The sequence below is a fragment of the Zootoca vivipara genome, chromosome 8 (genome assembly GCF_965207765.1).
Source record: "Zootoca vivipara chromosome 8, rZooViv2.hap1.1, whole genome shotgun sequence".
Lineage (NCBI taxonomy): Eukaryota > Metazoa > Chordata > Lepidosauria > Squamata > Lacertidae > Zootoca > Zootoca vivipara.
In genome coordinates this window covers 69,446,197-69,470,972 of record NC_142591.1, presented here as the reverse complement: position 1 = coordinate 69,470,972, position 24,776 = coordinate 69,446,197, and the positions used below count along the sequence as shown (strand labels likewise).

General features: G+C 46.1%; 1 protein-coding gene across 7 annotated transcripts in view; it reads left to right on the top strand.

The window, feature by feature from the left end:
• Positions 1-1,163: 1,163 nt before the first annotated feature.
• The window catches only part of SYBU (syntabulin), a 45,892-nt gene continuing 22,279 nt past the window's right edge, over positions 1,164-24,776 (top strand). For 3 of the 7 annotated variants that reach the window (XM_035125119.3, XM_035125117.3, XM_035125116.3), the window contains exons 1-3: positions 1,164-1,359; positions 3,605-3,815; positions 22,535-22,735. In XM_035125119.3, coding sequence (XP_034981010.3) covers positions 1,333-1,359; positions 3,605-3,815; positions 22,535-22,735 — 439 coding nt within the window. In that variant the 5' untranslated portion in view covers positions 1,164-1,332. Of the gene's footprint in view, positions 1,360-3,604; positions 3,816-16,303; positions 16,608-22,534; positions 22,736-24,776 lie in introns of those variants that run through there. The other 4 variants (XM_088675836.1, XM_088675837.1, XM_088675838.1 and 1 more) reach the window with 4 other exon arrangements.

Here is a 24,776-nt window from a genome sequence, read left to right as displayed (position 1 = left end):
ACAGAGCATCTCTTTGCATGTGTAATTGCCCAGGTTCAATCCCCTCCAGCATCATCAGGTAACACTGGGAGTGCCCCCTGCCTGAGGCCTTGGAGTGCAACTTCCATGTTAGGCAGCTTCCTGTGGTCCTAAGAATGAGGGCAAAGCTGATGGTGGCCACAGCAGGACTGCTGGGGGTGGTGGTAGGGATATCACAATTGGCACTGAGGGGGCACCAAAGGTGGCCAGCCCAGCCCCCGCGCTATCTATATTGTGTAGTGGTTTGAGAGCTGGACTAGGACCTGGCAGAGGTAAAGGTAAAGGTAAAGGGGCCCCTGGCCATCAGATCCAGTCGTGTCCGACTCTGGGGTTGCGGCGCTCATCTCGCTCCACTCAGCCATGAAGCTCACTGGGTGACCTTGGGCTAGTCACTACCCTTTCAGCCCAGCCTACCTTACAAGGTTGTTGTGGGTATTAAATGAGGACAGGGAGATCCATGTAACCTACCTCAAGCTCCTTGGAGAGGCAAAAGGTGGGATATAAATGCAATAAATAAATACAAACAAATAAAAATTGTGTGTCACATTCCTGCAAATTACCACAGTGAAGGGCATCAAATCCACCCTCAAAATGTATGATGCAACTATTTGTTTGAAAGATGGCAGACTTCTATCCTTTAGAAATGGAGGTGACTGGATTGGCAAATTCCATCTACTTCTTCCATTAAAAAATAAAATAAAGTAGTTACAGGCCTGTGTTGACAGTATTGCTTGTTCTCAGCTGATTTCTCAGACACCTGCGATCTGCCGGGAGCTCTCCGCTTCCTCCCCAGAGGAAAAACCTCCTTCCTTTGATGGATGTTTTAGTTGAGATTCTTGCAATTGGGGCGGACTAGATGACCCTGGGAGGTCCCTTCCAACTCTACAATTCTATGATTCTAAGACGACACCGCGCGCTGCTCAGAGAAAGAAGTGGGCGCAAGAGGCTCCCTCCCAAAAGCAAACCGAAGCGCCCGTCGCTTCCCTCCCCGCGGCGCTTCTGCCCTCTGCCAGGAGGCGTCCACGGCTGCAGCAGCGCCAGGCAGCCAAGCGGACCAGGCAGAAGCAGCCGGCGGCAACGGCGGCTCCACGTGTCAGGGCGGGGCGAGGCAGCGCTCGGGCTGGGCAGGGCTGGAGCTGCTGCGCGCTAGCAAGGGAGCGAGCGAGGCAGCGGCAGGCAGGAGGGCGAGCGAGGGAAGCGAGCGAGGAGGCTGCTGCGGCATTGACGGCGCCTCGCCTCTGCCTCCTCCTCTGGCGAGCAGCTCTGTGCCCCGCGCCACCTCCCACCGCAGCTGCGTCGCCGGGTCCAGGCGGGATGGGACCCCTCCGGGAAAGCAGCAAGGTGAGCGCACGGCGGAGGGGCTCGCAGGTGGGGCGGGCCAGGGGCGGGATGGGACACCTCGGGGACAGCAGCCAGGTGAGGTAAGAGGGCTCTCCGGTGGGGCTGGCGAGGAGGATGAGGAAATCAGGATGTGCGTTTGTGAGTGCAGGTCCCTGCACGTGCAGCCCCAAAGACACGCGTTCGGTGTGTCGCGTGTACGTGTGAATACTTGCCATTATGTGTGCGAGTGAATGCGGGGTGCTGTATGTGCTGACACTGGGGTTCAAGCTTTGGCTAAGGCAAGAGTGGTGGTAAAGACCAGGATACACCAGCAGAAAAAGTGGGATGATTGATATTTTCACTTTCCCCTCCCCTCCCCTCCCCTCCCCTCATCTCTAAAATGCCCAGCAACAGACGCTAAAAGAGCAAACGCTGCTGCGTCCGCCCCTGATGGAGTCTGACATCATTAAGGCAAAAATTTGTGGGATTCAGGGTGTGTGCATTTATTTGAGGAAGTGAGGTCGAATAGGGTGGATGGGAATGTGTGGGGAGAAGGCAAGGGATCGGGGTGAAGGGAATCCATAGGTGGGGGTCCCCAAGCAAAGGGGAGCCGAAGGTGTCTCTCTCCCTCCCCACCTTCCTTCCAACAGCACCACCCAGAAGAGTGTCCCTCAAGTCCATCCCTGATGGAGTCTGACATCATCACTGCTGCTGTGCCCCTGCCGCAGATTTTCCTCCGGAGTGGTGGGGGGGGGGCGGGAGCAGGGAGAGACCTAGCTCACAATTACATCACCCCGAAGCTGGGAAGGCTGACCAGAATCCCCATTTTCTCTGGGCATTCCTTCCCCACCCTCTTTGCATTTGCCTGACCCTCTTGGGGGCTGTAGCCCTGCCGATACAGGTGGCAAGGATGCTGCAAACAGCTGTGATAATGGCCTTTTAGTGCTTTCCCAGCTGATCCAATTTTAGCACAGTAATTGCAGTGCTGGTACACAGTTGTCATTGCATAGGATCTGTGCATCTCCAGTCTGGCAAACCTTTCGCTTTTAGCTGTTGACTTCTGTTTTTTTCCTACCTCTCCGGCAGGGGAGTGCACTTCTATGTGGATACTCACACGCACATATTGATCGAAGGAGGCTAACCCCCATCTGCTAGGTGTGGATACAAGAGGGGTCTTTTTATGGTGATATGTTGGGCTGTTGTACAAGAGCAAAACTCCAGCATTTACAGATTGCTGGGAAAGCCCTGCGAGCCATTTTGCACATTACGATGGAGTTGCCTCAGCAGCAGCAAATCGCATCTTCCTAGCAAGTAGACCATGTGACGAATACATATGCTTGCAAAGATGCTTGCCACGTCAATGTCTGCATTGATATTTACCACATTCTCACCTCGTTTTTAGCTCTGCTCAGTTCAGCAGTGGCATAACAGCCACTGCAAATCACTTCCGCATGGGCAGAACCACAGTTAGACTGTGTGCACAACATACATTTACCGCACATAGTTTAATCTGCATAGAGCTACAATTCCCAGCACCCTTAACAAACTACAGCTGCCAGGATTCTTGGCAGGAGGAGGGGGAGGCAATGTGCTTGGAATGCATGGTGTACAGAACCTTAGTATCATGTTCATCAGTAGTGTGGTTTCAGTCTATATCAAGGAAATAAGAAATATCCAGCCAGTCCATTTGGCTTTGTACTGCATCCAGAATTTTAGGTCCAGGATTTTAGCTACCGGTACTAGCCATGATGACAATGTTCTGCCTCCACAGTTGGAGGCAGCAATGCTTCTGAATGCCCGTTTCTGAAAGCCACGGGAGGGGAGAGTGATCTTGTGCTTGGGTTTCTTGCTGAGGGTTTCCTACAGGCATCTGCTTGTCCACAATGAGAACAGGATGCTGAAGAAGATGGGCCATTGCCCTGATCCAGCTGCTCTTATGTTCTCACATGGCTCACTGTGGCCAACTGGAATGCTGTTCATGGGCAGCTCCACCTGAGCAGAAGCAGTTTTTGGTGGGGATCATACAATCGTAGAGTTGGAAGGGACCCCAAGGATCATCAAAGTCCAACCTCCTCCAATGCAGGAATAAGCAGCTGTCCTGTATGGTGATCGAACCTGCAACCTGGGCATTATCAGCGCCGCGCTCTAGCCAACTGAGCTATCTAGGAGTGTTAGCTGATCTGCTGCCATTGAGCCAGGCCTTTGGGCGGGGCGGGGCTGGGGAATGCAAATGGACTGACGTGCCCATTGTCCCTGTCATTGGAAGGAGCAGCACAAAATGCAGGACAAGGAGATCCGCCGCAGCCGCATTCCTCGCCTGGTCCTCCGACCTCATCTCCCCCAGCAGCAGCTCCGCCACCAGAAAGTGTCCCCGGCGTCCGAGTCTCCCTTCTCGGAGGAGGAAAGCAGGGAATTCCACCCCCTCAGCTCTTCTGGAGGGTCTGCAAGGACCATCAGCAGCAACAGCTTCTGCTCAGGTACTAGAAGAAACAGTGGGTCTGTGGCAATGCTGATACTATAGTCCAGAGATGGGGAACCAGTTGGCATGATAGCCATGCTGACTATGCCCTGCCTCCACAGCTGGTGGCAGTGGTACCAGTTTCTGAAAACCACAGGAGGGCAGAGTGCCAGGATTCTTGGCAGGAGGAGGGGGAGGCAATGTGCTTGGAATGCATGGTGTACAGAACCTTAGTATCATGTTCATCAGTAGTGTGGTTTCAGTCTATATCAAGGAAATAAGAAATATCCAGCCAGTCCATTTGGCTTTGTACTGCATCCAGAATTTTAGGTCCGGGATTTTAGCTACTAGCCATGATGACTATGTTCTGCCTCCACAGTTGGAGGCAGCAATGCTTCTGAATGCCCGTTTCTGAAAGCCACGGGAGGGGAGAGTGATCTTGTGCTTGGGTTTCTTGCTGAGGGTTTCCTATAGGCATCTGCTTGTCCACAATGAGAATGGGTCTTGCTTGAGCCTTTCCCATTGGCATCTGGGTGGCCACTGTGACAATAGGATGCTGGATTAGATGAGCCACTGGCCTGATCCATTAGGTTCTTCTTATGTTCTCCAGATATTGTTGAACTGCAAGTCCCATCATGCCAGGCCTCTGGCTATATAGGGTATTTATTAGGAAATGAAAGTAATAGACACATTATAATTGCATGTTCAAGGGAACATCCTCCTATCAGATGTCAAGGAGATAAGTAACTATACAATCTTTAGAAGACATCTGAAGGCAGCACCGCATAGGGAAGTTTTTAATGTTTGATTGCTTTGTTATGCTTTTATATTTGTTGGAAGCCACCCAGAGTGGCTGGGACAACCCAGTCAGATGGGCGGGATACAAATAAAATTATTCCTATTATTATTACTATTACGGGAGGGGGTTGGACCTCCGCTCCTATCAGCCTCCGCTCTATCATGGCCAATGGTCCGGGATCATGAGAATCGTGGTCCAACAACAACAACTGGAGGGTTATGGATTCCCCATGCATTTTAGCCCAAATGCCTTTCCTCTCTACCCAAGAAAATATAATAATTTCCCTAACGGGGTCAGTGGTAGCAAATGCACCAACTGAAACCTGCAGAAGATTAATCTGTTTGCTGCATAATGGGAGCCTAGGAAGCCAGGTCCAGCTATATTAACACTGTCTACACTGAAGACAGCAGCTCTCTATACTGGATTTTAGGCAAAGTTCCCTCCCAGCCCTGCCTGGAGGTTCTGTGACTTGGGATCTTTTGTATGCAAAGCAGATGCTCTTTCACTAAGCTGCAGCCCTTCTCCAGTTACTTTGTCAGAAATGCATCCCAAGAGGCACCAAATATATATTGCTGTATTTTTCCACATTGCCAATTGCCTGGCTGCATACAGTGGAGTTTTAGAGAGAAATAAAGCCACTGTCAATGAAACTCAGCTCTGAGCACATGAAGCATGTGCCGCTGACTGAAATCAGATGTTTCTGTTTGGATTAGTAAGTGTTTATCTTGAACGCTGCATTTAAAAAAAAAATGGCATGCCCATTTTAAACAGAGCTGAGGTTTACACACTTGGAGAATCTTGAGGGGTGAGGTTCACCCAGGAGCATCTGTGAATTATTCAAGTTTGCATGTAAAACGAGAGGGGTAATTGGTTCATGAGAGTACCGATTTACAGTTTCTAAAGAAGGTTTCTAAAGAGAGCTTATATCCAAAGGTGTTTCTAATCCCTGTCTCAATTATAAGTGACCCAGCAGATGTCATGGAACAACATTGATTCGTGACACCCAACCTCCCATTGATTCACTGTGTCACAAGTGTGGGTCAGTAATCAAATAATGACCATCTAATACAGGTGTGGGGAACATTTGGTCCTCCAGATGTTGCTGAACTACAACTTCCACCATCCCTGGCCATTGGCCATGCTTGCTTGCTTGCTGGAGCTGATGGGAGTTGCAGTTCAGCAACATCTGGGGGGGGGGCAAATGTTTGCTGCACCTGGTCCCATATAATCAATGTTGAGTGTGGAAATTACAGCATGCAAATGAAAATATACAGTCTTGCCCCACCCCCATCCTCCCCTGCAGATATTGATACTAATTTGACCAGTGGGAATTTTCCTATAACCACACAGTGGCTAAATGATTCAAGTCCAAAGACAATTTGGGACAGCTCAGCAAGGGAGAGAGTAAAAGGAGGCACAAGGGATTTCTTAGTTATGGGAACATGTACATTGCTAATAATATACATTGGCTTTCTAAGAACTCAAGTAAAATCTGCAGGCAACATCACTCTTCCCATTTGTGGTTCCTAGCAACTGGTTATTTAGGAATAAATAAATAAAAATTAAAAAAAATGTCCAGTAGCACCTTAGAGACTAACTAAGTTTGTTCTGGGTATAAGCTTTCGTGTGCATACCACTGCTAACCACCATAGCTGCCAAGTTATCCCTTTTTTACAGGGATTTTCCCTTATGCTGAATAGGCTTCCTCGCGAGAAAAGCGAAAACTTGGCAGCTATGCTAACCACTGATAGCCTTGCCATCCATGAATTTGTGCAATTTGCAGAAATTGGGATGCTTAAAACAGCATGAGTGTGAAACAATAGGTAAAAACAGAGACAGCATTGATTGTATATACATTTGACAATAAAAGAAAAAAGGTATGCTGATGGAGATAACAGGAAGTCCAAAGTTAAAACATTCTCTCTCTTTTTTACGTATTTGTATATGCAGTTTTCTTAATCTTTAATCTTTCTTTTTTTGTTGTTTTTGTGCTTTTTGTATTTATATATACTTCCCCCCCCTCCCTTTCTCCTTTTTGTTGAGAAAGGAGGGCCTGAGACATTGTATGGAAAGTGTAAAAAATGTATATGTTTGGTGAAGGATATATATATATATATAGCCTTGCCATCCATGAATTTGTGCAATCCACTTTCACAGCTATCCAATTCAGTGGCCATAGTTGTCCAGGGAGTGAATTCTGTAGTTCAACTTCATTCTGTGTGGAGGAAGTACCAGTAGTACTTATTTTTGCCTACCGCTTTAACTTTCACAGCTTCCCCTGGTAGGACTTACAGTTCAAAGAGGGTGACAAGGATTCTAAACTAAGGTTGCCAGATTTTTTTCAATGAATCCAGGGACACTTTTCAACTTCAATGGATATTGTATGGGGACCGATTTGTAAATCCGGGGACTGTCCCCGGGAAACCGGGACATCTGGTAACCTTATTCTAAGCAGGCCTCTGGCTCCGTCTTTCAGAGGAGAGGGAATGGCTATTAAATAATCCCCGAATGACAGTGCACGGCAGTCGCAGAGCCAGGACTCCAGTCATAATTGGTGATAAAAGCAGCCCTGCTAAGCTTTTTTCACAATTGGGCAGGAGGAGAGCTGGATTGGCAGGGCTGCTTAAAGAAAAGACTTGCTGACTCATAAAGTGTAACCACATGTGTGGAGAAGTTACAGCCACCCTCCCTGCTGTTGTACCCATCTCTTTTGCTTTAAGTGCTTCTCCAGCGTACTCCCATTGAAAAGAGTGGTAATTAATAATAATAATAATAATAATAATAATAATAATAATAATAATAATAATAATATTTATTATTTATACCCCGCCCATCTGGCCGGGTTCCCCCAGCCACTCTGGGCGGCTTCCAACAAAATATTAAAATACAGAAATCCATCAAACATTAAAAGCTTCCCTAAACAGGGCTGCCTTAAGATGCCTTCTAAAGGTCTGCTAATTGTTGTTCTCTTTGACCTCTAGTGGGAGGGCATTCCACAGGGTGGGTGCCACTACCGAGAAGGCCCTCTGCCTGGTTCCCTGTAACTTGGCTTCTCGTAGCGAGGGAACCGCCAGAAGGCCCTTGGCGCTGGACCTCAGTGTCCGGGCAGAATGATGGGGGTGTAGACGCTCCTTCAGGTATACTGGACCGAGGCCGTTTAGGGCTTTAAAGGTCAGCACCAACACTTTGAATTGTGCTGGTATGATAGCAGACAATTGCTAGCTGGTTGTGGTGGGGGTGGACAAGTGAAAATGGGGATAGGGCTGTGGTTGTCCTGCTCTTCTCCCTTCTTATGACTGCTCTGCTCATTTTGTTAGTACCTTTTGGGTCTCTGCTGCTCTGCTCTGCTGTTTCCCTATCTCCCTGACTGGCTAGCAGGCAGGCTAGATATAAGGAATAGATGAGGCATAGCTCAGTGGTAAAGCATCTTGAGATGGTTGGACAGTGTTCTCGAAGCCACCAACAAGTCTGACCAAACTGCGGGAGGCAGTGGAAGACAGGAGTGCCTGGCGTACTCTGGTCCATGGGGTCACGAAGAGTCGGACACGACTAAACAACAACAGCAGCAACAACAACAACAACAAAGCATCTAATTTAGGTTCAGAACATCCCAGGTTCAATGTACAGCAGATCTGGGGATCCCCAGTACTGGGAACGTCCCCAGTATGAGGCCTTGCAGAGTGGCTGCCAGCCAATGTAGACCAGAGCTGCTCAAAGGGTGTGGTAGGAAGATTCAAGGAATATCAAAGAAGCATTTAAACATTTCACTGTAGAATGGTAGAGTATCAAAATATTCTTATTATTTTGCAGAATGTGGATAGATATCTTTTAATGAGAACAAGAGCAAAGATTCTTTGTGTTGATGAAGAGATGAGAGTATGTTTGTCTCAAATTAGGCCCAATATAAATGAGATTACCCAGCAAAAGCAAGCTCACACCTCTCACTGAGTTTGTATACATACTTAGGGTCAGTGCTTTTTTTTCTTAAAAAATGTTTAGGGGTACTCTCATTTTGTCTTAAGAAAACACCATTTTATAGTTCAAATCAGGAAAAATAAATACAGTAAATGGACAAAAGTACAAAGATTCACAAAATATTTATGCATCCCCTTGCGTTCCCCCCCCCCCCGGAAAAAAGCACTGCTTAAGGTAAATATGTAAGAGGATCATTTATAATTATATTTTGGGAACGAGTTGTGTTCTTATGTAGCTGCATTGTTAATATTAATATTAATAATAATAATAATAATAATAATAATAATAATAAATGTATATACTGTCCTGTACCCGCAGGTCTCAGGGTGTTTCACAGGGTAAAATTACAATATAAAAACACAGAACACATAATCAAAATAAAAACAGAAACAACTGAATAACACCCCACCCCACCCCCAAAACCCCACATCTTAAAAGGGCAACCCAAGGCCTGCTTAAAGAGGAATGTTTTTGCCTGGCACCTAAAGGTGCATAATGAAGCCACTATATCTCATGATTATATTATAAAGTAGTTGTGTTCTATGTTATAAATCAAGCACTGCTAGTTATCCCCCTGCCCCGTGTATTTCTTGTCAATTAAAAATCAGTCTGGCATGAGCAAATTTTTATTGTGAAAGGGTTGCCCAGAGGAAGGAAGTTTGAGAACCGCTGATGTAGACAATATTGAGCTATATGGACCAAGACATATAAACGACCCCAAGTGATGATAACAGCTCAATCTGTGTACATCATATGTGAAATCGTCATATGTGCACTTTTTTACACACTGGGGTGCAGAGTGGGGGAACCCGCTTGGACTACTGCAACGTGCTCTCCGGGGAGCTACCTTTGAAGCTGACTGGGAAACCACAACTAACCCAGAATGCGCCTGCCAGACGGGTGACTGGGAGCAGCCGCTGGGGCCATATAACACCAGTCCTAAAGGATCTACATTGGCTCCCAGTACATTTCCGAGCACAATTCAAAGTGTTGGTGCTGACCTTAAAAGCCTTAAATGGCCTCAGTGCTGTGCATAGCTGTCAACTTTCGGATTTGAAAATAAGAGATCAGCAGCCTTACCTGTCCCGGGGACAGTCTATGGCAGGCCTAGGCAGCCTTGGCTCTCCAGATGTTTTGGAACTGCAACTCCCATGATCCCTGACCACTGGCCCTGTTAGCAAGGGATCATGGGAGTTGTAGTTCCAAAACATCTGGAGAGCCAAGGTTGCCTATGCCTGGTCCACGGTATATCTAACAATCCAGGATAGCAGTGGGAAACGGTGCTGGAATAAGGGAATTTCCTGCAAAAAAGGGGGGGGGGAGGTTGACAGCTGTGGCTTGGAATAAGGGAGTTTCCCGCAAAAAAAAAGGGAGGGGAGGGTTGACAGCTATGGTGCTAAAACAAAATAATAATAATAAATCCTTCCAGTAGCACCTTAGAGACCAACTAAGTTTGTCATAGGTATGAGCTTTCATGTGCATGCACTCTTCTTCAGTAACCAACACGGCTACCTACCTGTAACTAGCTATGGTGCTGTGTAGCTGAAGAACCGTCAGCCCAGACCCTGAAGTCCAGCTCCGAGGGTCTTGTGGTGGTTCCCTCATTGTGAGAAGAGAGGTTACAGGGAACCAGGCAAAGGGTAGTTGGACCTGCCCTGTGGAATGCCCTCCCACCAGATGTCAAACAGATAAACAACTATCTGACTTTTAGAAGACATCTGAAGGCAGCCCTATACAGTTTTTTAATGTTTGATGTCTTACTGTGGTTTTATAATTTGTTGGAAGTCGCCCAGAGTGGTTGGGGCAACCCAGTCATATGGGCAGCAATAAATAAATTGTTATTGTTATTATTAGAGCGTATGCGCCCTTGGACTCACTAGGATTTATTTCCCCGCAACGCTACATATAGTAAGAATAAGAATGCAAAGGATTCTCTGTGGAATAGGATTTATACATGCTGCATAAACACCCTGCAAATGTTTTGAAATGAGGCTACTCTGGATTAATTCGTTTGTATGTGGCATCCTTGCTGATAAAATGAGAATAAGATTTCTGTGTCTGCATTTTTTAAACACATTTTTAAAGAGAGAGAGAGGGTATGGCCTGTTGAACTCAGTGGGGCTGCAAAAGTCACAGGAAGGTGTTGAGCTGTATCCAACTAAGTTCTACTCAGAGTAATCCATTGGCGTTAGACAGGTCTGTTCAGTTCAGTGGGTCTAACATCGGCTGCCCCCCCCATTATTTCTTCTATGAAATTATTGATCAGTGGGGGGGGGGGACCCAGCATTCAGAATGCACATTTGTTCCAGCCAATTGCATGTGTAGCTCGTTAACACAGCTCAGTACTCAGTATAAAACTTCCAGCTGGATGCCAGGCTTCGATAAAACGAAACGAATGCTTTGGCGTGCGTGCTGTCTGTCATCTGACATTGAAACAGGCACCCTCCTGCCTCCCCCCCTCCGGTTTGGATTTCAGCTGCAGGGTTCATATGTCAAGCGGAGAGAAAAACATTCTCCCAGCAGCATCACTCGCCTCATCAGCTGCCGAGTATTTCATCACATCAGGTCTGTTTTGCTTGTAAGTTGCATAGCAGGGGCTGCTTGGGAGCGGTTCGCCACCGAGCGCTGCATTTACCTTGTCAACCTGGCAAATCAGCTCCCGAATGCCGCAAACCCAGAAGTGAGTGTTCTGGTTTGCGAACGTTTTTCAGAAGCCGAATGTCCGGCGCAGCTTCCGGCTGAGTGCAGGAAGCTCTTGCAGCCAGTTGGAAGCCGTGCCTTGGTTTTTGAACCGTTTGGACCAGATTACATTTGAGAATCGAGGTACCACCTTAATAGCAATAATAAACAGTTTACAGTTATACCCAAATTAAAACAACCGCCAACCGCAACTAAACATGTAACCTTCGGAATAAGCTCCATTGAACTTAGTGGGGCTTACGTTTCTGCAAATGTGCATAGGATTCCACCGTTAGGCTGCAGTTCTTGTATACTTTTGCTCAAGAGTAAGCCTTGTTGAACTCAGCAGTGTTTCTTTCAGAGTGTGCATATGCACATGAATTAATATGGAATGATCTTGCCTTGAACCTCCTGGAAAACTGATCCAGTCTTGCACGAGCCCTTCTACAAAGCAGTTTCTCTCATGTCAGTGCTTGGAGCACCTGCTTGAGAAGTCATCCTTCTGTCTTCACCTGCTTTGTACATCAGTCACCACAGGGAGCTGGAAAGAAGAGCACCTGGCCAAGTATGCCTCATCCTTCCCCTCTTTAGTTCATTTCTTTTTCAATGCGTCTGCACATAGGACTCGGTGCAAAGTTTGAAGTTACACTTTACAATTTCTTTTAAAGGTTTTGAAAGCATCCTTTGGCACTGATGGGCGGTTGCAAAGTTTGTCAACATTAGAAAACAAAAGTGCACAATACATCCATTGCAAGTTAGCTCTTAAGGGCCTTCATTACAAACTTAAAACTGGCTTAAAACTTATTTTCTCTTTCTTTTTTCTGTATATAATTTTTTTATTAAATTTTCTGTTTTACAACTTAAAATACAGTGGTACCTCAACTTACGAATGACTCGACAACCAAATTTTTCGACTTACAAATGGGGCAAATGGACACACGCTTACGAATTTCTCGACATCCGAATGAAAACTTTTTTAGATAGGGTTTTTTCGACTTACGAATTTTTAGATGGGGTTGCTTCAACTTACGAATTTTTCCATTTCCAATGCATTCCTATGGGAAATCATGTTTCCAATGGCCCTTTTTGACTTACGAATTTTTCGACCTATGAAGGTGCCTTTGGATCGGATTAAATTCGTAAGCCGAGGCACCACTGTACTCATTTTACATCCTTAAGATATCAGTGGCTTCCCTTCTTCTCTTTCCATGGTTCATTTTACATATCATAAATCCCTGCATATTTTACAAATACTATACCCAGAGCTTTTTTTCTGGGGGACGCAGGGGGACGCATACCCCTAAACATTTTGTTTGACCGCATTTAAGGAGGCAGTATTTCAATCAGGGCCATCTTAAGTGTATCGGGCACTGTGGTGCGATGATCCCTCCGGCGCCCCGCGCAGGGCCAGGTGCAGCCAGAGGGCGCGGCACGATGTGCGATAGGCAGGGACACTGCCAGCTGCCAAAGCGGCACAGCAGCGCGGCAGTCCAGGGAGCTGTAGCTGCCACCCCAGCAGAAGGTTTGCTCCGTGGCACCTCATGTGCATGCCTGCCTACACTCCTTCAAGTCACAGCATGCATGCAAATGAGGTGCCGCGGAGCATTGTGGGGCAGTGCTGTCTGTGCTCGCTGTGACTTGAAGGAGTGTGGGCAGAAGGTAGCCCAGGTCCAGGCCGCTGCTGCCACCTTGCATCAGCCACCGCTGCTGGGAAAGGAGCGAAGCTGGCGAGGCAGAGGCGCGGGTGGCTCCGTGTGCCTCCTTGAGGCGCCCCCTGCTGGGCGGGCGCCCTCGTGCACCATGCCAGTCAGCCCAATGGGAAGGACGGCCCTGATTTCAATATGAGTAGGGAAATGAGAGTACCCCTGAACATTTTTTTTTGAAAAAAGCACTGACTTCACTACACCATTCAGTATTCCATTATTGCATCCATCAAAACTTATTTACACTGTTGAATTTATCTTAATGCTGCCAGCGTTTTCTTTTCTCTTTCTAGGGCACCATGAATTCTAGGGTAGGGAGACTAGGGATCTCTAAAGAGATCATTCTTAGTGCAGACCTTCCAAGTGTCCTTATTTTCCAGGGAGAGTCCCAGATTCACAGAAACCACCCTGGTTTCTGATTTGATCCCAGAATGCCTTGCTTTTCCTTAGGACGTCCCTATTTTCATTGGGAAAATGTTGGAGGATATGGAGATATCCAACCCCCTGAGCCAAGCAGATAAGTGACTATACATCATGTTGGAAGCCACCCAGAGTGGCTGGGGCAACCAGTCATGTGGGAGAGGGTATGAAGGTGTTGTTGTTGTTGAATAAGAGGTCCCTATTTTCATCAGAGAAATCTTGGAGGGTATGTTAGAGCCTTCACCAGACTACACTTCCCAGGATTCTTCGGGAAAAGCCCTGAAAATTGCACTGGTATAATGCCAGTTTCAGTTTGTAGGAAGCAATTTCATGTGCTTCCTTGCACATACCTACAACCAGTGGCGGAACTTAGGCTGGATCTAGACACATCAAAGAAGCGTTTCAGTTTAAAGCGCAAATTTTAACAGGGGAAACTGGTAGAAAAAAAACAGGACTCCACATCGCCATCTGGTGACACAATGTTATATCGCATATACAACACACATAAATTGCTTTTTCTTTACCAGTCTAGCTGAGCCCTTAGTCTTCATTCTCTTGTGCATATTCCATTTTCTTCCATGATCACATTATCATAGCATTATAGAGTTGGAAGGGGCCCTGCAGTCCAGCTAGTTCAACTCCCTTTTTAAAGTCAGCGTCTGGTATATCTGGTATATCTTGGCTGTGAGTCCTGGAAGACCGTCTCCCTGCCTTGCAAGCCTTTTCCCACCTGGCCTGGGAGGGTGTGGACCTGACCGACTAGCCAAAAAAGCTGAGGCTGCAGAACGGACTCTCAGGCTGGGTGTTGAGTTTTTTGTGTGATGGGGTGTTGCTGCTGCTGGGTTTTTGTATCTTTATTATAAATCTTGTGATTTATGCAGAAATAGTTCAGTTTGGTCAGATATTTTTAATGTTTTATTGTTTGTGACCACTTTTGTTATTGTTATGTGGAAAGGTGGCATACAAATAAAATTATGCATGCATATATGTATGTATAGCAGAAATAGTTGAAATATTTTTTTTTAAAAAAAAAACCTTTAGGTTTATTACTCCTAGCAAATAAGGCCATCCTGAGTACAGGATTACCTGTGGCCAGCATGTAGCCTTGAGGTTAACACACACACAAGATCCAACTCTGAACACTGAACAAGAAGCAGTAAAGAAGTAAATCCTGAGTGAAAATCAATTCACAGGTAGTTACAGTGGTACCTCGGGTTACAGAGACTTCAGGTTACAGACGCATCAGGTTACAGACTCCGCTAACCCAGAAATAGTACCTCGGGTTAAGAACTTTGCTTCAGGATGAGAACAGAAATCGTGCGGTGGCAGCGGGAGGCCCCATGAGCTAAAGTGGTACCTCAGGTTAAGAACAGTTTCAGGTTAAGAATGGACCTCCAGAACGAATTAAGTTCTTAACCCGAGGTACCACTGTACTTAAGAAGTAATTAGCGAGGGAACAAAAGGTTGCTTTTCTGTCTATTGCTCCCCGCCCCCCACCCCCCCCCGGGCTGGTTCACGTAACTCTTGATTGCATATTTACTCCATCTTTTCCTCCAGTGATCTCAAGGCAGCTTACACAGTTCTGCTTCGATTTTATCCTTCCAATACCCCAGTGAGGTAGATTAGGCTGAATGATAGGAGCTGGCTGAAGGTCATGCAATGAAGTTTACGGGGACTAGAATCTGGTCAGTCATCCTCTGGTGCTGCATTGCACTAGCTCTATACATGCACATGGTCTGTGCATTGCAAGCAGATCCAGATCTGATTGGGATGCTAGGTTTGGATCAGACTGAAGCTTCATATACCGGTATGTTAAGAGACTTTAACTACCAGGAGCAGTAGCCTTGAGTAGGCTACTTTCTGTCTTGGTTCCCCACCATTAAAATTACGGTCTAGTTATTGGTGAATGCACTTTTCTCATTGCAGTTCACTACTTATTGTTATGTTTGGGATGCGGGTGGCGCTGTGGTCTAAACCACAGAGCCTAGGGCTTGCCGATCAGAAGGTTGGAGGTTCGAATCCCCGCGACGGGGTGAGTTCCCATTGCTCGGTCCCAGCTTCTGCCAACCTAGCAGTTTGAAAGCACCTCAAAGTGCAAGTAGATAAATAAACAGCAGGAAGGTAAACAGCATTTCCATGCGCTGCTCTGGTTCGCCAGAAGCGGCTTAGTCATGCTGGCCACATGACCTGGAAGCTGTACGCCGGCTCCCTCGGCCAATAACGCGAGATGAGCGCCGCAACCCCAGAGTTGTCTGTGACTGGACCTAATGGTCATGGGTCCCTTTACCTTTACTTTACCTTTTGTTATACCATGCATTCTTATAACATAGTTTGAGGGCTGTGTCAGCTCTGGCAACCATGAGCAACTTCCAGGACCCTGACACTGCCCATATGGGCAAATGTCCAGTTCTCTCGGTTTCTCGTTTTTTCAGTCTTAAATTCCGTTCACCACAACAGTTTGTGATTTTTTTAAAAAATAAAAAATTCTTATGAAAAGTCATCAGCATTTTGGTATGATTTTTCCCTACTATATATATTTTATATGCACTGTCACCTAATCATAGAATCATAGAGTTGTAAGGGACCACTGAGGATCACCTAGCCCAATCTCTGCAAGTCAGGAATGTGCAGCTGTCCCTTTCGAATCCGTAATCAGCGTGTGAGCCTTGAAACTGGCTTTTGGAGTTCCATTTGGGCCATCTTCATTGTCAACTCAACACCATGTCATCTGTAAGCATCATTTTTGATAGTTTGGGGAAAGAATAGGGCCTGTTCTTAATTCCCAGGCAATTGAGGATTTATTTATTTTTAATGTGCTTGTTCTGCGAAGAGATTAACATCCTGCCTGAGTTGTCAGCCAAGTTATAGCTAACGTCTGTTAGAAACTGTTTGTAACAGACGGCCTTCTGAAAAAGGCGGGGCAAACATTTTGTGCCATCCAAGATTAAGACCTGCCAAGTCAGGAAAGCAGAAAGCTGACAAAATGAACCTTGCTTCTTTTCTCTTTTCTTAATAACAAAAAATGCTCTGTCCAAGTGAACAGAGGAGTTAGAGCTAGTGCTAACCAACTCGTGGTTTGCTGGTACCACCAAGACCCATCCTTCCCTTTTCCTCTAATTTCTTCTGCGCAACGATATTCATAGCCTCGGGGAAATGTTATCTCCGGTTACGAATGGACGACATGGAAATTTCCTCTCCGTTCCAGTCAGGACTCAGGCTGTGCCTTTACAATCTGGTAAATGCTTCTTGCACTGCTATGGAAGTGTCTGTGGATGTGTCTCTCCGATTTATTTTATTTTTAAAAAAGAAAGCAGCCGTCTCTCCCCACCCTGTAAGGAATCTTGTCAAATTGCTTGACCTTGGGCAGAGTTGCTAAGTGGCCAGTGTGGAGATGCATGAGGTCTTCAAGATATTCCAGAGGTCAGCCCACTGCCCTTCTTGTGATTGATCCAGCAGTGGGGTGATTTGTGACAAGGCAATGGAGGTAGGCAGAGAAAATGCATGGTCCACGGTCAGAGGTTATGGGAAATGTAGTCATAAAAGCTCTGGAGGGGCACCAGGTTGAAGAAGGCTGATTTATATATGCAGGGATGTAAGCTGTGTCCTATATCAAGGAATGACTTTGCCTCTTGTGATGGGCAGTACGCTTACATGTGCAGCTGCTATTTTGGGTGACAGTGAAAATTTTGATCCTGCAAAAGATCTTGAGTTCAAATGTACATCTGATACATTTATATGCATTGCTGGGGGTGGGGAAGGTGGAAATGTCTCTGTCAGAATGAGCTGGGTCCTGCAACTGTCCAGATGTATATTTTCCATGTGGCTGCTTTGAGGGGGGGGGGAGAGGTTTACACAGGCACTAGGTATATCATTTATTTAAAAATAACAGAAGGGTCATAGGAAAGAGGATTGCATGCAACAAATCCTTTCATTGTCTGCAGCTGAATTCGAAAGCCTGGCTTAGTTATTGGTATGTCTAAAGGTCATTAATGTTGATAGGAGCCAAGAGGAGGAATTGTTGTCTGTGCCAAGTTCAGTTTGTTCCCATGATAAGCAGCCTGGTGTCCCATGAAAGCTGGAGAGCTTAAGCAATTTCAGTTAAAATGGAGGAGTTGTGAGGCTGAATGTAGCTTCCAGGGCTGGAGCATAGCTGCCAAGTTTTCCCTTTTCTCGCGAGGAAGCCTATTCAGCATAAGGGAAAATCCCTTTTAAAAAGGGATAACTTGGCAGCTATGGGCTGGAGCCATGTTTGAGAGGGTGCAGGAGAAAATGCCACAATTTCCCCCTTCTCTGTTGGTAGATCCTGGTGAGTTTACCAGCTAGTAGGATGAGGTAGCAGCAGACTGCACTGATCCAAGCAATGATGGGTCAATGCAACCCACCAGTTTCAATTTCCCAGAATGCCCTGGGCTGCTGCTATGTTGAAGGCTTTGTAGAAAATTAAAATGGTCCTACTTGGTGTCTAAGCTGGGGGGAAATAATTAGAAAGGGACACAGTGAAGATATCAGTGGTGTGCCCTAGCAGGGCTTGGAAGCCTTGGCAGCTTCCCAAAGGAGTTGGGAAGCTTTGTGAAATGTACATAGACATTGTAATGATGTAGAATTGAATCCCCTTGTGAATTCTAAACACTGCATATTTCTGACTATAAACTAAGTTTGGGAGAATGTAGTCCCTAGATAGGAGCATGAGAAGAGTCGGCTGGATCAGACCAATGGCCCATCTGGTCCCACCTCCCGTTCTCACAGGGGCCAAATAGAGAAACTTGAAAGCAGGACCGGAGAAGAGCAGCTCTCTAGCCATCCAAGTTGGTGGCCATCACTGGCTCTCGTGGGAGCAAAGTGCATACTTCAGGTTTGCAAAATGTTGGCTCAATTTGGATTCTTAGGTGAAAACATTTAGGGTGCAACACTGTTCCCAAAACCCTACTGAACTTCAAAGGGATTGCTTCTGACTGAGTTGTTGTGTATAGGACTGAGTTGTTCAATCCAAACTATAAAAAGCTTTTTCTGCTTATTTTTGCCTCTTGGGATTCAGTTAAAGTGGTTTTTCTTTTGGGGGGGATTTGGAGGCTGTTGGTTCAAGATACGAAATAGAGCAGCCTTCCCCAATTTGGTGCACTTGAGATGCTTTGAACAGCAGGAACCACCAGCACAAGGTGACCCAGCCATGCAAATCAGCAATCCCTTGGTTTGAATCTGGGTTCTGCAATGAATTCACAAGGTGGCCTCAGGCCCACCCACCCGCAGCTGTGATATGGGGACAATAAGGATTGCAAAAAGGTACTGTTGAAACTCTGAATAAGCTAAGGGTGGATCTACACCGGGGGGGAGCTATAAATAGGTCATAAATTAAATCATTATAACCAAAGAAAACCGCTATATAAATTCTCAAATAGTTTTTTTTGCTCTCCAGCACCATCTGGTTTATAATGCATTCAAAGCACAGGTTTTTGACTAATGCAGCTGAGTCCTAAATGTGTTATATGAAGTTGTTGTTGTTTAGTCGTTAAGTCGTGTCCTACTCTTTGTGACCCCGTGGACCAGAGCACACCAGGCACTCCTGTCTTCCACTGCCTCCCGCAGTTTGGTCAGACTCACGTTGGTACGGTAGCTTCGAGAACACTGTCCAACCATCTCATCCTTTGTCGTCTCCTTCTCCTTGTGCCCTCCATCTTTCCCAACATCAGGGTCTTTTTCAGGGAGTCTTCTCTTCTCATGAGGTGGCCAAAGTATTGGAGCCTCAGCTACACGATCTGTCCTTCCAGTGAGCACTCAGGGCTGATTTCCTTAAGAATGGATAGGTCTTGCTGTCCATGGGACTCTCAAGAGCAGGCATCCCCAAACTGCGGCCCTCCAGATGTTTTGGCCTACAACTCCCATGATCCCTAGGTAACCGGACCAGTGGTCAGGGATGATGGGAATTGTAGTCCAAAACATCTGGAGGGCCAAAGTTTGGGGATGCCTGCTCAAGAGTCTCCCCCAGCACCATAATTCAAAAGCATCAATTCTTCAGCGATCAGCCTTCTTTATGGTCCAGCAGCTCTCACTTCCATACATCACTACTGGGAAAACCATAGCTTTAACTATACGGACCTTTGTAGGCAAGGTGATGTCTCTGCTATGAAGTATTCTTGTTTATTTTTTATTTTTTATTATTCATGATGAAGTATTATGAAGTATCATGAGTTATTATGAATTAGTATTAGTATTAGTAGTATTATCCAAACAATAAGGATTGCAACAAGGTACTATTGAAACGCTAAATGTGCTATATGAAGTATTATTATTATTAGGACAGGTGGCACTTGATTCCTGCATTGCATGGGGTTGGCGTAGTTGAACCTCATGGTCCCTTCCAGCTGTACAGTTCTATGATTCATGGCGACAGGAGATACTTTGCACACGCTTTATATATGTTCCTTGAAAAAGAGGGATGTGAAATTGGCTGCAAGTGATCGATGCTTTGACCAGATTGCCAGGAAGCACTTCTAGGCTGAGTATGAATATATTCTGCATTGACTCCTGCAGATTCTCTTTTGAAGGTCTTCTGCCCCCTCCCCACTGGAACAAAGAATCTCAGTGCCTCCTATGAAAGAGAAACCTGGAAAACTGTGCTGTAGGTCTTGAAGGCTTTCCCTTTTGCCAATGAAATATGATTCCCTGTAACGCAGCAGCTTGTTGCCAACACCTGCTCTGTTTACTTTGACCAGGCTGTCAGCAAACACATCTAACTTACGGCTCTCCTAAGCCATTTCCAAACTTTGCACGTGTTTCCTAAACTTGGTTGCACACCAATGAAGCTTGTGCTTTAAAAACAAAGCAAAACAAAACTTGGCCAGCGGTTTGGAGACATAGAGAAATTGATGTGCATTCCACTCTTTTTGGCATTTTCCCAAACTACTTCTGGGAACGACTTGCCTTTTAAAATAATTGGATGAAGGTGGACCATAGTAGAAACTTGCCCTTTAGGCCAGAGGTGGAGAACCTCAGGTGCCAGGCCAAACCTGCCCCTCCAAGGCTGTCTTGTCTGGCCCCGGAGGCTCAATATGTAGGTATTGCACAACAACCCCTCCAACGGAACTGGGAGGTCCCTGTATTAATAAAGGAACATTAATAAAGAGAGCCAGTGTGGTGTAGTGGTTAAGAGCGGTATACTCGTAATCTGGGGAACCGGGTTCGCGTCTCCGCTCCTCCACCTGCAGCTGCTAGGTGACCTTGGGCTAGTCACACTTCTTTGAAGTCTCTCAGCCCCACCCACCTCACAGAGTGTTTGTTGTGGGGGAGGAAGGGAAAGGAGAATGTTAGCCGCTTTGAGACTCCTTCAGGTAGTGCTAAAGCGGGATATCAAATCCAAACTCCTCCTCTTCTTCTTCTGTGGTGTTCAACATCCCTTGTGAAGAATTGTGGGATGATATCAATTTAAATGGAGGCATTGACCAGATTTGATTCTAGTCATCTAGCCGCCTTCAATTTGTAAACCAAATTATCTCTCCCATGTCCCATTAAGATCAGAACTCCACCCGGATTCATTCTCCAATAGCAATTTCTATATCCCTGATTCTTACCCTTTGGAGATGTCTCCTTCCCCAGTCACTGTTTTCTCAAATTGTACCAGTTGCCTTGTGCCATCATCAGCTTTTCTATGCAGAGAGAAATACTGGCTTGATTGGAAAATATGAATGGATGAATGTTGAGTGATGCATTAGAGGAATCGTTCCCTATATTAGGAAAGTGTCCTCCTTCCGGCAACTCTTGCAGCCAAGCTGGTGCCCAACATATTGCTCTGCTTTCCTTTGAACCACATCAGCCCAAGACTTGTCTTGTTGTCTGGGAAAGCCCAGGAGCTCCATACACACTGCCCAGGCTTGCAGCTGCTAACACAGCGATTTGACTTCACCCCAGAGGCACACTCCATTGCCTCTTGAGAGAGGCGGATGCCAGCAGCAGCAACAACAACGTATCCAGATTTGGGAATCCAGGGTGGCTAACTGGAGGTGGTGTAGCAGAAAGGTATCAGGGATGAGCAGAGAAGCTCTTTGCACCATCCCCACAATAAACAGGTGGAAACTGAGAGGTGCGCACTGCGCATGCTGCCCTAATGCTGTCAGAGAATCTCCCCAGCAGCTGAGAGTAGCAAGCTGCTCGGAGGCTTGGCCAAGTCACTTGGATGCCCAAGGCAAAGGGCAAGATAGCACCACATAGACACACCCTTTCCGCTTACAGAATCCCACCAGGCAGGCAACTGAATCTTACTTCTCAAATGGCAATGGAAAATGGTAGTATAGGAATCACATGGGGAATGATGGAGGGCCCCTGCCCCAGCCTCAGCACCTGCTGTTTGGGGCTGCTGCCTTGTACACCAAATGGTAGGGCTGTCCTGGGAGCGACCGCCCCACTCCACCCACTCCTGGTCACCCGCTTATTTGAGAGGCTGTCGCTTTTCCCCTTCCAGCCTGGGGACGCGTGAGGTGCAGACACGTGGCGCAGAGACATCCCTCAAGACAGATTCTTTCCCTTTCCAAAATCCTGTCAGTGGGTGAGGGATTGCTACAGGGGCATTGCCGCCGAAAGGAATGAAGATTGGGGGCCGGAGAACAGGGACATGTGTCACCAGGTGTGTGCCCCCTCCCCCAAAAGCCAAATCTACACCCCTAATAATATTCTCTTGGATATTAAGGAGGCTTGCTCCCTAGCCAATTCTCCTTTCTCTCTCTCTTTTTATTCCCTCCCTGTTACAAGGCAGAGGCTTTTTTGCGTCCTTGAACCAGATACCACTCTTGTTGTAAATAAAAGCTGCATGTCAACCCACAGTTCAGCAGGTCTCCTTTGACATCACCAGGAAGCAGCAGGTTAAGGAATTCATGGTGGCTTTTTTTCTTTCACAGTCCTTAGACGTCCAAGGAACCAGCTGCTGTCCCAAAATTGTGCCCCCTCCACGTTTTTCAATACAGGCACATAATTTCCCCCACAGAAAGCAAACGTCTTCTCTATCTAGCTAGTGCAGGATTTAGACACATGCTTCATTGACTGTGTGATATGCTTAACAGATAGTAATGGTAATTAAAAGAGAACAGTTCTCCATCATCTGTTTTCAACCGGACGAAGGATCTCTCCTGTGGCGCATTTTGCTTTTATTTTCTGCTTTCGCTCTCTTGTTTGCAGATGACACAGGTTGCCCCAGCAGCCAGTCGGTCTCTCCAGTTAAGACCCCTCCTGACGCTGGAAACAGTCCAGTTGGTTTTTGTACAGGCAATGATGGAGGAGACTACACAAGGAAGAAATTTAATTCAGGAACAATGGGGGACGGAACTCAACAGCCGGCTCGATATAAGAAGGAAACAAAGGCAAGCTTCATAAAGCCAGGTAAGATCACTTTTGGGTCTCTGGATTTGTCAGTGTGCCTTTTCTCATGACGGTGATGGTCAGAATGTTTCTAAAATTGCATGCAATACCCACTGCTTGTAAATTGGATACCTTGCCTACATTTACATAGCTATGTGGATTGCTACATCTTTGCAATTGTTTAGATGCAGTGATGCAAAATACTACAAAGTGGCATTTTAAAAATTAAAAACAACAACAGAAAATTACATATGGATAAAAAGGTGACATCCTATGGGGCCTAGAAGATCAGGAAGCATTTGATATACGTACAAACTTCGTTTGAAGCCTTCTAGGAACTGCCTGGGTTTTTTGTCATTTTGTTGTCATTTTCTCATCATTCAGGGGTGTTTTTCTGCTAGAATGAAAAGATCTTTTCTTTCTGCTTTGAAATGTATGATACTAGCTGACAAATGGTCACATTGTTTGGTTTTTCTCATTTGTCTATTAGTTAATTGCCTTGGATTTCTTCCAGATTTTGTATTGTGCTGTTGGTTGGGCTTTGGTCGACTTTGTTACAGCTAAGATCACTAATCTCAGTAGAAAATTTAATGAAAAAAGACGGCTTCAATCCGTTATTATCACTGTTCTTATTACGATTGTTTAAATTTATATACCACCCTTTGTCATAAGACCACAGGGCAGTTTACAACACTGAACACAAATGTCAAAATGTAACATAATATCTATATAACATAAAAATTGAAGCAGTCAATTATAGTCAGAAATACACAATAGAATGCAGATTCTAATAAAAGACAGATTCCCGTAACAGGAGAAGCATAAAAAATCAGTGGTGAGAAAATCAGCTGCCCCCCATCCCAAAGTGTAGAAATATACAGAATTTTCTCTCTATCCAAGGCTTAATCCTGGCTCCCACGGAAAATGACAAAGCCTTCCAGGTCTCACCTGTGATCTTTTCTTCCATCTCCCACTCTAGGAAATATTCATGGGTGCGTACTGTTCTATTTTTGAGTTAACTTTCTGCAAGTGCAGGGGAGATAGACAGAAATGTGTTGTTGTGCATGTGTCCCAGTTTGGTTGTATCATGTACAGTAAGTTCCACGTTTCTGACCTGGAGTGGGGGCTGGGAATCCTCCCGGAACTACTACTAAGTCTGGACGCCAGGTGTTTCTTCACTATATTGTGTGGCTGTAAACCACCTGTGATGAATAAAGCAATGGCAGTAGCAAAGCAAGCACCCTTTTAAGTGTCAAGAATGCTTCTCATAGAAATTGTGGTTTTTTCCTTTTATTTAAAAAAAGTTAAGCTGCTGCTCAGCTAAAAGCACCCAAAGCAGCTAACAAAACACATGCTAACAATGATACAAAGGCAAACATAGTACTCAGGGGATTTTTAATTTTAAAAAATGGCAACCTATAAATACTAACTAGCAGAAGCAAAAATACGAAGGAGTTCCAGATGCACTTCAAAAAACGAAGCCTTCCAGAAAAAGGAGGTCTTTGCCTGCGTTCTAAAAGGAACAGAGGTGGAGATAGCTGCTCCGGCACCCGGAGCACCACACATGCTGTAAATAAGGCTTCTTCCATGGGTTCAGATTGCTATACTTCAGACAATGCTTTTGTTAGGCAGGTAGGTCCATATGAGTGCTGGCAGCTATTAAATTATCCTATGTGCAAGGCTTTCTCCCCTTCCCTCCCCCAATCTGCTCTGAAACTTCTTTGCACTGATCAGCGGCGGAGCAACCCGATCTGGCGCTTGGTGCGACGCATGTGCCCTGCGCCCAGGGATGGGGCCAACCAGGGCAGGACGCTCCGCGGGGCTCGGAAGACTCTGCCTGCCTCCTCTCACTCAGCTGCCCTACAGTTTGAGGTAGCATAGAGCCTGCGGGCGCCCAAGCCACCACGTCACTCCCGGGAGAGACGTGTGGCTCGTGCATGCTGCAGGCCCCGCGGTGAGTGCCACCTGGCAATTTGTCACCTACCTCCGTGGTGACACCCAGGGACGCCCGCCCCCACCCTTTCTCCGCCCTTGGCATTGATGGGACTTAGCACTACACCAA